Source organism: Dasypus novemcinctus, chromosome 10, assembly GCF_030445035.2.
Source record: "Dasypus novemcinctus isolate mDasNov1 chromosome 10, mDasNov1.1.hap2, whole genome shotgun sequence".
NCBI lineage: Eukaryota > Metazoa > Chordata > Mammalia > Cingulata > Dasypodidae > Dasypus > Dasypus novemcinctus.
In genome coordinates this window covers 100,678,904-100,693,873 of record NC_080682.1, presented here as the reverse complement: position 1 = coordinate 100,693,873, position 14,970 = coordinate 100,678,904, and the positions used below count along the sequence as shown (strand labels likewise).

The 14,970-nt window shown below is 39.1% G+C and overlaps 1 protein-coding gene across 1 annotated transcript; it reads left to right on the top strand.

Annotated features, from left to right (window-relative positions):
• Positions 1-12,732: 12,732 nt before the first annotated feature.
• Positions 12,733-13,686, top strand: OR52M1 (olfactory receptor family 52 subfamily M member 1). Its single transcript, XM_004476947.2, has one exon. It carries the CDS (start codon positions 12,733-12,735, stop codon positions 13,684-13,686), a length of 954 nt encoding a protein of 317 aa, XP_004477004.1.
• The last annotated feature ends 1,284 nt before the right edge of the window (positions 13,687-14,970 follow it).

Here is a 14,970-nt window from a genome sequence, read left to right as displayed (position 1 = left end):
CCCAGTGGGCCATGGGAGGACATACAATGTCCAGTAACTGTCCCTGCAGCACCACCCAAGACAACTCCAAGTCCTGAAAACACCCCCACATGTCATCTCTTCCTCCCACTCCCTACCTCCAGCAGCCACCATGGCCACTTTCTCTCCCATCCCCTTGAGAGGTGGGCTAAGGGGCTATATCCTTTTGTTCTAACTCTGCTCTAATTGACTTTAGCAGTGCTCTTTTAAAAATGAGACTTGTTTTTCTTATACCAAGGACATGAAAAAGTACAAGAAGCTGTTTTGATAAAACAGACTTTCTGCTTTGTATACCAATTATTCAGGAGAAACATTTTATGAATGTTTGATATGATGGTGATGAATGGCACAATCCAAGAAATCAAAAATACATCGGAAGCACATAATAGCAGATTTGAACAGACAGAGGAAAGAATCAGCAATGTGGATGGCAGTACAGCTGAAATCAGACAAATAGTAGAACAGATAGATAAAAAGAAAAAATCCAGCAGGGACTTAGGGATTTGGATGACAACATGAAATGCAAAACATGCATTATAGGTGCCCCAAAGGGACAAGAGAAGGGAAAGGGGACAGAAAGAGTGTTGGAGAAAATAATGGCTGAAAATTTCCTGACTCTAATGAAGGACATGGATATACATGTCAAGGAAGTGCAGCACAATATAACTCCCAACAGGCCTACACCAAGACATATACTTGGCAACTTGTCCAATGCTCATGACAAAGAGAGAATACTGAAAGCAGTAAGAGAAAAGAGATTCAACACATACAAGGGGAGCTCTATATGGTTACGTGCTGATTTCTCATCTGAAACCATGGAGGCAAGAAGACTGTGGTATGACATAGTTAAGGTGTTAAGAAAAAAAGTTCCAGTCAAGAATTCTCTATCCAAAAAAGTTGGCATTCAAAAAGGATGAATAGTTCAAAATATTCACAGATAAACAGAAATTATGAGAGTTTGTCAATAGGAAACCTGTTCTTCAAGAAATGCTAAAGGGAGTTCTGCATGTTCAAAGGAAAAAACAGGAGAGAGAGAATTGGAGGAGATTGTAAGAAGAACTAAAAAGATAAAAAGTGAAAAAAAAACAACATATGGCATAAATAAGTGTAAAGAATATGGCCAATGTAAGTAATTCCTTGACAGTAATAACAATGAATGTTAATGGATTAAACTCTCCAATCAAGAGACACAGATTGAAGAATGGATAAGGATATATTATCCATCTATATGCTGTCCACAAAAAAATGGATCTTAGACCCAGGGACACAAGAAGGCTGAAAGTGAATAGTTAGAAAACAATTTTACATGCAAACAATAACCAAAAAAGGGTGGAAGTAGCTATAGACAAAATAAACTTTAAATGCAAAACTGTTGTAAGAGACAAAGAAGGCCACTATATATCAATAAAAGGGGCAATCTATCAAGAAGAAAGAACAGTCACAAACATTTATGCATCTAACCAGGGCACCTCAAAATACATGAGGCAAACACTGAGAAAGCGAAGTGGAAAAATAGATGCCTCTACAATGACGGTGAGGGAATTGAGTACACCATTATCACCATTAGACAGGACACCTCAACAGAGAATCAGTAAAGAAATAAAGATCTTGAATAATACATTAGAGGATATGGACTTAATAAACATATACAGAACATTACACCCAAATATAGTGGGATATACACTCTTTTCAAGTGCACATGGATAATTCTCCAGGATAGACCACATACTTAGCCACAGAACAACTCTCAATGAATTCAGAAAGATTGAAATTCTACAAACTAATTTCTCTAACCACAATGGAATTGAGCTGGAAATCATCAAGGGGCAGAGAAGCAGATTAGGTACAAAGATATGGAAGTTAAATAACACACTCTTAGATAATCAGTGGATCAAGGAGGAAATTTTGAAAGAAATCAGTAACTATAGTGAAATGAATGAAAATGAGAATGCAACATATGAAATCATATTGGATGCAGCAAAAGCAGAGCTGATAGGGAAATCTATAAACATAAATGCCTATATTTAAAAAGTAGAGTGAATGACAGATACAGGCCATTATATATCCACCATAGCCTACAGAATTGAGTGAGACAGAGTATAAACTACCATGTACACTATAATCCACGCTTAGTGACAATGCTCCAAAATGTGTTCATCAATTGCATTGAATGTACCACACTAATGAAAGAAGTTGTTAATGTGGGGAAAATTGGGAGGTGTGGGGAGTGAGGGATATGGGAATCTCATAACTTTTTATGTAACATTTTATATAATCTAAGAAACTTTTAAAATAAGAAAAAAATATCTTAAAAAAAGAAGAGCTAGCTGAAGTCAAAGACCTAACTGCACACCTGGAGGAATTAGAAAAAAACAGTAAACTAAAACCAAAGTTAATAGAAAGAAGAAAATAACAAAGATTAGAGCAGAGCTACATAAAATTGAAAATACGAAAGCACCAGAATAAAAAAAACTAAACCAAAAATTGACTCTTTGAGAATATTAATAAAGTTGACAAATCCTTAGGTAGACTAACAAAGAAAAAAAGAGACAAGATGCAAATACATAAAATTTTAAAAAAGGAAGGGGATATCATGACTGATTCCTCAGAAATGAAGAGTATCATAAGAGAATACAATGGAAAATTTTATGCCAGCAAGATGAATAATTTAGAGGAAATGGAAAATTTTTTAGAAACACACAAGTAGCCTATGTTGATGAAGGAAGAAAGTGATGAATTCAACAGAATGATCATGAGTTAAGAGACTGAATTAGTTATCCAAACCCCCCCAACTAAGAAGAGTCCAGGACCAGATAGCTTCACAGGTGAATTCTGCCAAATATTCCAGAAAAAACTAACACCTCTACTGCTTAAACTCTTCCAAGAAAATAGAAGTGGAGGGAACTCTGCCTAATTCATTCTATGATGCCACCATGACCGTAATACCAAGCCAAACAAATACACTGCAAGAAAGTAACACTATAGACCAATCTTTCTAAAGAAACTAGACGCTAAATTTCTCAACAAAATACTTGCTAACTGTATTCAACAACATAGCAGATGAATTATATGCCGTGACCAGGTGAGTTTCATCCCTGGTATGCAAGAATGTTCCAACATAAGAAAATCAATCAATGTAATACACCACATAAACAGATGGAAAGAAAAAAAAACAACACATGATCATCTCTATAAATGCAGAGAAAGCATTTGACAAAATATAGCACCCTTTCCTGATAAAAAAACACTTCAAAAGGTAGTCATAGAAGAAAACTTCCATAACATGGTAAAGGGTATATATGAAAAACCCACAGCTAACATCATATTCAATGATAAAACCCTGAAAGTTTTCCCTATAAGAACTGGCACAAGACAAGATGCCCACTGTCACCACTCTTGTTGTGTTAGAAGTACTTGCTCAGAGCCTTAGGCAAGAAAAAGATAAAAGTCATCCAAATTGAAAAGGAGGAAGTCAAATTTCACTATTTACAGATGGCATGATTCTATACCTTGAAAGCCCTGAAAAATCTACAACAAAGCTTCTAGAGCTTATCAATGAATTCAGTAAAGAGACAGGTAATAAGATGAATATGCAAAAATCAATAGTATTTCTGTACACCAATAATGAGCAATCTGAGGAGGAAATAAAACAACAACAACAACTCATTTACAACAACTAAAGGAATCAAATACCTAGGAATAAATTTAACTAGCCATGTTAATGATTTGTGTGCAGAAAATTACACAACACTGCTAAAAGGAATTCAAAGAAGACCCAAATAAATGGAATAATATTCTGGCTCATGGATAGGAAGACTAAATATCATTACAATGTCTATTCTACCCAAACTGACTTACAGATCTAATGCAATCCCAATAAAAATTACAAGAGCATTTTTAAATTAAATTGGAAAAACTAACTATGAAATTTATTTGGAAGGGTAAAGGGCCCTGAATAACCAAAAACATCTTGAAAAAGAAAAATGAAATTGGAGGAAACATACTCCCTGACTTGAAAACATACCACATAGCTACAGTGGTCAAAACTGCATGGTACTGGCACAAGGATAGACATACTGACCAATGAAATCAAACTGAGAGTTCTGGTATAGATCCTCACATATGAAGTCAACTGATATTTGACAAGACCGCCAAGCCCACTCAACTGTGTGAGAATGGCCTCTTCAAAAAATGGTGCTTGGAGAACTGGATATTCTTATGCAAAAGTTTAAGAAAGGAACACCAAATTATACCTTATACAAAAATTAACTCAAGATGGGTCAAAGATCTAAATATAAGAGCCAAGATCATAAAGATCTTGGGAGATAACATAATGAAGCATCTACAAGATCTTGTATTAGGATATGGTTTTATGAACTTTATGCCCAAAGCATGAGCAACATAAGAAAAATTATATAAATAGGACTTCCTCAAAATTAAAAACATTTGCACCTCAAAGGAGTTTGTTATGGAAGTGAAAAGGCAGCCTCCTCAATGGGAGAAAATATTTGGTAACAATATATCTGATGGGTGCCTAATATCCAGCATATATAAAGAAATCTTGCACTTCAAAAATAAAGTGACAAACAGCCCATATAAAAAAAATGGGCAAGTGATTTTAGTAGACAATTCTTCAAAGAAGAAATACAAATGACTGAAAAGCACATGAAAAGATGTTCAACATCACTAGCTATTAGGGAAACACAAATAAAAACCACAATGAGATATCATCTTACATCCAGTAGACTGGAGGCAATTAAAAAAAAACAGAGGGCTACAAGTGTTGGAGAGGATGTGGAGGGGAGGGAACCATTATACACTGCTAGTGGGAATGCAGAATGGTGCAACTATTGTGGAGGATAGTCTGGTAGTTTCTCAGGAAGCTAAATATAGAACATCCATTGGATCCAGCAATCCCATTACTGAGTATATATACAGAAGAATTGAAAGCAGGGACAGGAACAGATATATGCACACCAGTGTTCATACTGGCATTATTCACAATTGCCAAAATTTGGAAACAACCCAGATGTCCATCAACAGATGAAAGGATAAGCAAACTCTAGTATAGATATGCAATGGAACATTGCTCAGCTGTAAGAAAGAATATAGTATTAACACATGGGTTAACATGGATGAATCTTGAAGGTCTTATGTTGAGTGAAGCTAGCCAGGCACTGAAGAACAAATATCACATGCCCTCACTGATATGAATTAAGTAAATTGAGCAGGCTCACAGAGCTAGAGTCTGGAGGATAAGTTTACAGGAGACAAAAAGGGAATAGAGGTTTGTGAGCCAATGCCCAAATGGGCAAAATGTGTGATAAGGTAGGCATGACAGTGGTGCTGTGATGTAATTTGGGTTATTGGGCTATTGGGCAGAGCTGGTTTGTGAGGGGGGTAGGGTGGGGATTTGCACTGTCCATGGAAGTGGGGAGAGCATCAGGGGAGGGAGCAGATGACCTCTAGATATTTGCAGGTAGGTGGTTGACACTACAACATTGGAAATCTTCTTTTGGCAGATACAGCAGGGAGGTTGTGATGGTTTGTCTAATTTGTCAACTTGGCCAGCTAATTGTTCCCAGTTTTTGGTCAAGCAAGCACTGGGATAATTGTAATATAAGGACATTTATGGGCATTAGTCATCAGTGAGTTTACTGCATAGATGACTAATTACATCTATGATCAACTTGGGAGATTGCCATCAGCAATGAGTGATGTTTTATCCAATCAGTTGAATGCCTGAAGTGATTTCAGCATTCAGAGAGAATTTCCCAGCTTGTCTTTCTCCTGGAACTCATCAAGGACCTTCATCTCCTGGAACTCATCTCCTGGAACTCATCAAGGACCTTCATTGAATTTTCTTTGGAGCCCCTGATTTGCAACTTCCCTGTGGAACATGGATTTGTGCATCCCCGTGGTAACATGAGAGAATCTTAGAAATCTCATACTATTTGCAGATTATCTCCTGTTGATTCTGTTTCCCAAAAGAAAAGAGGGTTACTGGTTTGGGTTGTTGGATGGGAGTGGGGGGGGGGGGGCGAGCATTTGGAACAGGGTGTACCTGGGGCAGACTTCTAGGGAGGATGTGAGTGTTCATCCTGTCAAAGTTGTACTTTATTTATTTTTAAAACTATCATTATTATTTCATTTTCTTATTCATTTTATCCAGTTATTTTGTTGGCTTCATTTTGAATAAAGTTTTGGATCACAGAAAGGTTACAACTGTGGCAGGGGAGGATCATTGGTGTCAGGTGTCAGTGATGGAGAATGTGCGGGAAGAGTTTCACCTGGGCCATATCTATAAGGCATATGAATGAGTTCAAATGATCATGGGGCATTGTCACGGTGGGTGGAGGTCCACACACTAACTGAAAGAATATTGAATTCCCATCCTTGGGAGTTCTGCCACATTCTCTAATGGACAGCAAGAACCCCTGAATACAGGGTCTGTGACTAGTGAAAGAGGATGGACCTTTCACTATCAAGGATGGCCCTTGATATTGATAAGTGTACTTATGAAATTTTACTCTTGAAATTGAAACTTAGCCTAGTCTTATTGGTTGCCTAAGAGTTACCTCCTGAATGCCTCCTTGTTGCTCAAATGTGGCTTCTTTCTAAGTCAAACAGCATATAAATGCATTACCTTCCTCCCCTACCCCCACCCCGGCATGGGACATGACTCCTGGGAATGAGCCTCCTTAGCACAGAAGGATTACTGGCAATGCAACTGGAAAAAGACCTTTACCAAAAGGGGGAAGGAATAAAGACAAATGAGTTTATATGACTAAGAGACTTCAAAGTGAGTTGGAAGGTCATTCCAGAAGTTACACTTATGCATATCTCAGCTGGATCTCATTGACTGCCACAGTAAATATTGCCTCAAAGAGCAGGGCTCCTGAGGGCTCTGTAGACTTCCAGACACTATAAACGACTGACAACTCAGGAATTTGGCACCTTGCCAGTGGGCCCTACCTTGAAATTTATACTCCCCAATGCGATAGAGTTGGATTCAATGTCGTTTCCCTACATATGCCTCTTCTGCCCTTCTATTTGAACCTATAGTCAATACTAGAGTTGAGGTTTATGTCCAAGAGAATTAAATCTTTGGGCTTCCCATGTGCCAGTTGGGCCCTGAATCTCAACAGAGTTGCAAAACCTACTCTCCAGTTCATTGGACTCACCCAGGACAATGAACAAGGAAATGATGATGGACAATAACCATCCCAAGGAACACAGAGAGTCTAAAACTGTAAGCAAGCTAGTCCCATCCATATGCCCATTGAGATCTAAGCCTCCTCTCAATTAGAGGTGGAGTGGGCATCACCATCCCAGAATCCTCAGGATTAGGGGATAGACTTATTGGGATTCTAGCAATGGAAGAATTTTATCGTTGATATGGAGGCAGCGGCTACCAAAGATTCTGAGGGGAGGGAGAGGGGAAAAATATGGGAGCATTTTCAGGACATTAGAATTGTCCTAAATGATATTGCAATGACAGATACCAGCCTTTATATATCTTTTCATGAGTACAAAATTGTGCAGAAGAAAGATAAAATTATAATGTAAATTATAATCCATACTTAGTGGCAATACTCCAATAAGTGTCCATCAATTGTAACAAATGTACCACACTAATGAAGGATGTTTTTAATGTGGGAAAGTATAGGAAGGGTAGGGAATGGGGCATATGGGAATCCCTTACATTTTTTATGTAACATTTATTAACCTAAGTATCTCTTTAAAAATGTTTTAAAAACCCTATTAGGTAAATGTCATGTTTGCAGTGTGGTGGGAATGAGGAAAAGTTTAGGAAAATACAATTAATGTAACCTATCGACTATAGGTAACAGCAATAGTGTAATATTTTTGCATCAATGCCAAAGATGTACAGTGTTAATTATAGGTGATTATGGAAAATATATGCCAAATGTATGCTGTGGACCATAGATATTGGTAATAGTCTGTGATGTTATGTCATAATCTGTAACAAATATTCCACAATGCTGTAGTGTGTTGGTGAAGAGCTGTTGTATGGGAATTCTACACATGTGCATGATTGATTTGTAAGTTCCCAAATTCTGTAATTTATATATATATATATGCAGCTAAAAAATAAAATAAAATAAATCTTAAAAAATACATATTAAAATAAAAAATATTTATAATACCAACTCCAAAGAGACAGGTATTATCCCCATTTTACATTTGAAGAAACATATTGTAACAGAGTTGAAATACCATGCTCAAGGTCACACAGTGAGTACTTGGTTTAGTGGGCTTGCAAATCCAAACCTTGGGAGCATCAAAGACCATGTCTTGCTACATGTCCTGAAGTCTGATGTTCCACAGACCCACGAGCATCTGATTATGGTACACCAAGAGATAAAATATGTCTCTTTAGTTTTGCCTTCTCTCCTATCTAAGGAATGAGATATGAGATTGGGAAGGGTTTGGAGTTCAGAACAAGTCATTCAGGTCGTAATGTAAACTAGACTAGAAAAAACTCGGCATCTAATTTTTATGGAATAGCCATTTGTTCATTTTTAAAGTTAATTTAGAACCTCCAAATACTGTAAGGAGATCATAGTTTGCTGGAAATTTATAGCCAGGCTAAGCAGTAGTCCGTAGTGTCTGAGACCAAGATATTTATTCCTCCCTCCCCTAGGGACCATTAATATATATTTGGCATCCTGAGAATAGCAGCAAAGTTCAGTGAGGCCAAATATAGGGAATTAAAGCAGGGCTTGGGCTCCAGGGATCCTGACTCAATTAAAAGTTCTGCTCTTCTTCTCAGTCCCCTCTGGATGAACCTTGACATGATAGGGAGAGGTGTGGTCAGATTGAGATTCCATTCCCATCCTTCAGGGACAAATCCTGCCATTTTCTTTCCATATTAAGGGAAATAGGAGGTCGAGAGTCCAGATCGAATTCCCTAGACCCCTGAGAGAAAGCTTATAAGTGCCAGGCCTCACACGCATTTGCAGAGCCCCAAGCTCTTATTCCCTAACACTACTCAACTCAGATAATAGCATCTTATAAAGGGGAATTTAGAAGAGGTACAGGGGGTCATCAGGAGGGGTTCCCACCTACAAGGGTGAACATTCTTGGGACCTTTGAGCTAAGTTAGATCCTTTTCCTCTAAGTCTCCAAGACTGAGAGAACTTTCTTGGAAGGAAATTTACGGTGGAGTCCACACAGAATCTTACATCCAGCAGGCTGAAGAGGCCTCTAATTCACCAGTTCCAGTACAAGATCTTTTGAGATCCAGGTAACTGTGCTGAGCACTGAGCTTACAGGAGAGCACAAGGCAGGTATGATCTCTACCCTTATGGAAATTACATTCTGTTTGGGGAAACAAGCATATGTGTGTAAAAGCTGGCATTTTGAGCACTGTAAATGTAGTCCAGAGGCAGGGTGCTCAGACTAAGGACAAGGCAGGCTGTCCTAAGAAGATATTTAAGCAATGACAAAGAAGATGACTAAGGATTAATCTGGTAAGCAAGATAGGGAGATGGTTCCCCTAAACAAGAGCTGCATAGGCCTTCTTACATTGCATTTAAGGTGTGAGGGGTGCCTCCAAACAGGGACGCCTAAGTCAAAGAGATAGTCTTGCAGTCTTAGAATCTGAGGGAAATGAGATGAGTGTCAGCAAAGATGACCCCAAATCTCAGCCCAGTCCCCACTAGCAGCTGAAATGCATCTCGCCAGTCTGGGGGGAAGTTTTCAGTTTCACGTTATAGCATGGCCTGGAGATGAAGATAAATATATATAGGGAAAACAGTTCTGTGTGTTGGAAAGCAAAGTAAGGGACAAGGGATCAAAGTCAAATCAATCTTCTCCAGGGATCCAGCCAGTACAGAGGAACAAAGACATTTTACTTGGCCCTAACAAGGTCTGTGACGTATGAGAGGTCTGTTTTTTTCACAAGAAATCACCTCTTCTCATGCCCATACTGAAAAATGGTATACATTTAGCTTCACCTGTGCATTCAAGCCTGTGAGCCCCTCCTACAATGTGGCATTAATGCTCAACCCAGAAGGGAACCACTGCGCACAGGGCTTTATTAATGGTGGGCCTCAGAGGGCATGGGAAAGGAAGATAGGCTGCCTCTCAATAATGATAACTAACACAAGAGCGAAATCATGGAAGCAGAAGAAAAATTCACTTGGCAAGTCCTGCTGATCTCTTCTTTCAAGGACTCTTCCTTTTCAGGAATAAAGCAAAACTATTATTCTCAACATGATTGCTTTGTGACAGCTTTGCTTAGTCAACCTCTTCCTCAAATTATGAAAGCCATTTGATTAGGGATAGGGGTGAAGTAGTTAAGCCTCCACCCTCTTATTATAAATCTAAAAATTGGGGAAAATACCATCTAACCTTTGCTTGCCATGTGATTTTAGCTTTTATGTCGTTATGTCTTTAGGTCTGTGAGGTTTCCAACTTTTAGATTATATGCCCTTAGAGATATTTGGGCTGAGGGAGCAGCTTGGACAAAGACAATAGTAGGTAAAGATTATAGACCTGTGGGACCCTGTGTGGTATATCCATGAAAGAACAAGTTTCACAAAGGGAAAACTGAGGAGCTTTAAAGGAGGGACTACTACAGAGACACTGGCAGGGTTAAAGAAACCAACAATGGATGATGAAGCACCCGGGACTGACATCAGCAAGCAGCTGCTATCTACAGAAGGCCTGACCAGGCAAGGGAAGGCACGGTCACCAGAACATGAGTCAGGGTATTCTTCAGGAGATGTGGTCTTTGGTAGAAGACAGAAACATTGCCAAGTATGCCTAGCAGTAAAATAACTGGGGAATAAATACCTGATCTCTTTCATCCCCTCTTCTTATCACCTTGCATTGGCTGAGCCCACCTGGAAACCAGAGGCCAGGGTAATCAGGGAGATGCAGCCCATACAGTCAGCCTCCAGGGCACAGAGCAGGGATATGGAAGGGCAAAATGGAATGACCAGAACAGAAGGTTAAGGAAGCCAAGACAGGCTCCTACCAGCTAAGCCCTCCACACCATACTACTTGGTCACTTTAATCACAGGCTGGTTCTTACGAACTCCTTTCCATCCCTTGACCTGGCCTTTTTACAGCAGCTGCCAATAATCTCTCTATGCCTATTGAGGAAATTTGTGAGAACTTAGGTGGATAAGGAGATCAGCTCATGGGGAAATCTTCTGCAGGATAAAGTCACTATAGCAAGCTTATATAGGCAGTCATCCTCTCAGCACCATGGCTCCCTGAAGAGATACTTTCTTTTTTCTTTTTTAATTATTCATTTTTAAAAATTTATTGAATTATATCACTCACACATAAGCATATATAAACAATAAGTGTACAGTAATAGTTGTGAACTTATAAAACAAACATACTTAGCATCATACAGTACTCTCATAACTGACACTGCTCTTTAGTCATTAGGGTGAGTTATGGAGAGATATTCCAAAGTTCCTTGGAGTTTAATGGATATATATATATATTTTACAGTAGCCTTACCAACTGAATAAAAAGACCTAACTGCTTAATAAGTGTCATACACTGTTAAATATTTAAATGAGATAATGCAATGTCTAAGCCACAGATGACTTGCTTAAATTTGTGAAATGAGGTTAATTTTATTTAACTAATGGGATAAAGTAATTTGCATACACTCCCACTACCGGGATCTGAAACCAGCTATGGAAAATTCCAGAACCTAAATTACTGATTACCGTACTATATTCAACCTAAATAGGCTTAATATTTAGAAGACAAAGCTTCTTACATGCTCTTACCTTCCTTTACATTCCCCTACTATACACAGGGAATACATGCTAGCATAATTCTTTAGATCCTAAAAAATACCCAACAAAACTGTTTCTGTGTCTTTTTTTTTTTTAATGTGCATCTCCCCTCTAGCCAGTCACTTCAGACTCTGAGTGAGCAAAGACATTTCTTCTTCGACCAAATATTCATCTAGGTTTCATACCTTTCTGCAACGAATAGTATGTTCTCTCTAGAGAATAATCCTCTCTGGCTTCTAGAATTTTAACCTTATATTCAGCCTCCAGGAAGGGAGAAAGCCTTTGCAAGACTGCTTTTGGGCATCAGACACATAAACTGAGATTCAATCATCAGCTTTTGCCTTTCAATAATCAATTTGATTCCACCTTCTAGAAGTTCATCTTTTTCACCAGTCCACTTCTCTGCCTCATGTTTTTGGCCTGAAGTTTAAATATAATTTCATCCAACAGTTAAGGCTGGCTCCAAGCTTAAGCCTTGATTTACCACAGAGTATATGTAGCCCCCAGGAATTGTTCTGTCCCTATATCTCTCCAATTCAGTAGGTCTCCTCTTCTTTCATAGAGTCCTCATTTGATGAAACCTTCCAACAGGCTCCTGAGAGATCCTCATAGCCTACCTGTAGAGGTAAGTTACTGAGTAGATCAAACTCCATCATTGATGCAAGAGCATTACTCTTTGAGGGTCATACGGCAAAATGATACTAATACATTTCATTCAAATATTTATTTTAGCTTATGCATGGTAAAATTATGGGCAAAATAAAATAGTAATAACATGACAGTATATGCCAAGAAAAGGAGTATTTGTATAGTATCTTACTTACTCAATGATCCTGTGACCTAAGAGTAAAATATTCTTTTCTTTCAGATAAGTTCTACTGTATTTTGGGACACAAGTGACAGTATTCATTTGTAAATAGCCATGTTCACTTTTCATAACGTCTGCTTGGTACCCAGCTCCTTCTGGCTCACTGGCATCCCAGGGCTGGAGTCCCTACACATCTGGCTCTCCATCCCCTTTGGCTCCATGTACCTGGTGGCTGTGGTGGGGAATGTGACCATTCTGGCCATGGTAAGGGTGGAGCGCAGCCTGCACCAGCCCATGTACTTCTTCCTGTGCATGTTGGCTGTCATTGACTTGGTCCTGTCAACCTCCACTATGCCCAAACTGCTGGGAATCTTCTGGTTTGGTGCTGGTGAGATTGGCCTGAATGCCTGCTTGGCTCAGATGTTCCTCATCCACTGCTTTGCCACTGTTGAATCAGGCATCTTCCTTGCCATGGCTTTTGATCGATATGTGGCCATCTGTGACCCACTACGCCACACCTCGGTTCTCACCCATGCAGTGGTGGGTCGTTTGGGGCTGGCTGCCTTGCTCCGGGGGGTATTCTACATTGGACCTCTGCCCCTGATGATCCGCCTGTGGTTACCCCTTTACAAAACCCATAAAATCTCCCACTCCTACTGTGAACATATGGCTGTGGTTACCTTGGCATGTGGTGATAGCAGAATCAACAATATCTATGGGTTGAGCGTTGGCTTTCTGGTGCTGATCTTGGACTCATTGGCTATTTCTGCCTCCTATGTGATGATTTTCAGGGCCGTGATGGGACTGGCCACTCCTGAAGCTAGGCTTAAAACCTTGGGGACATGCAGTTCTCACATCTGTGCCATCCTGATTTTCTATGTTCCAATTGCTGTTTCTTCTCTCATTCACCGATTTGGTCACCATGTGCCTCCTCCAGTCCACACCTTGCTGGCCAACTTCTATCTCCTCATTCCTCCAATCCTCAATCCAATTGTTTATGCTGTTCGTACCAAGCAGATCCAAGAGAGGCTTCTCCGAATCCTCAAGATAGAGGCTAAGGGCAGATGACACTACTTTTTTCCCTCGCAAGTATGTGCATGGAGAAGAAGGTGTTTAAATATGGTGGACTACTTCCCCCAACTGAGAACTTCAAGCAGTTCAAGATGCTAAAGACTGTGGTCTCCAAATTTTAGTTCCAAAGGAATGATAAAAAAAAGTATACGAGTCCGAATTTGAAGGGGAGAAGATATATCTAATATGTTTTATATCTAAGCATTTTTATTAAAGGATATTTGAGCCCTAAGGAAAGTAAATCAAGAATATTAACAACAACATCAGAAATACAAAAAAACAGGTAATGTGTTTTTTTGTTTTGTTTTTTGTCTTTATTTTTTTAATGTTACATTAAAAAATATGAGATTCCCACATACCCCCCACCCCTCTCAACCCCCTCCTCTCCTCATAACAACAACCTCCTCAATCATCATGAGACTTTCATTGCATTTGGTGAGTACATCTCTGAGCACTGCTGCACCTCATGGTCAATGGTCCACATCATAGCCCACACTTTCCCACAGTCCACCCAATGGGCCATGGGAGGACATACAATGTCCAGTAACTGTCCCTGCAGCACCACCAGATACTGTTTGAGTATATCCATCTATCTCAATATAATCATGTGATTCTTAAGACATCCTGCCATCCTCTGAGGTGGGTATTACTGTCCATATTTGACACATGAAGAAATAGGATAGACCACTTTTGTTTTGTAAGCTGCATAAAAGTTATTTAAGCTGTCCAGCTCAAATGTTTTGGTTGGGGTTTATAATACATTAGAGTTATATACTTTTCCCCGAGAAGTCTGTTTTCTATGCATACTTTAATGGGTAAATACTAAAAACTGGGTAGTTTTATCAAAATTACCTTTGCTACCACAAAATCTCTTTACAAGTTAAGCCCTTAACAGTTGGGATGCAGCCTAAACATATAATTTTCTTCAAGAAAGAGACTAATCAGCAAGTAGGAGGATACCAGTAATGTAAAAGAAAATAGCCTGGAGGAAATATTAATAGCTAATAAAAGATAATGATATAATATATCCATGCTCCAGCACTGCCCTTGTATTTTCCCTACAGGCCTGCTCCCATCAACTGGCCTAAAGCATGTGAGGGCTCCATGGAAAGAAAAATCTTCCCTTCCCACAGAAACCTCTCAGAACCCTGATCCATCTGTAGGATCCCTGCTCATGATGTGCTGTGTTCTTAAAATGGATCAGCCCAAAATAAGGTAAAGTTAAAAATTGTAGAATTTACAGAGATTAACACTGACTTTGTTTCCAAATTAAATATTAGC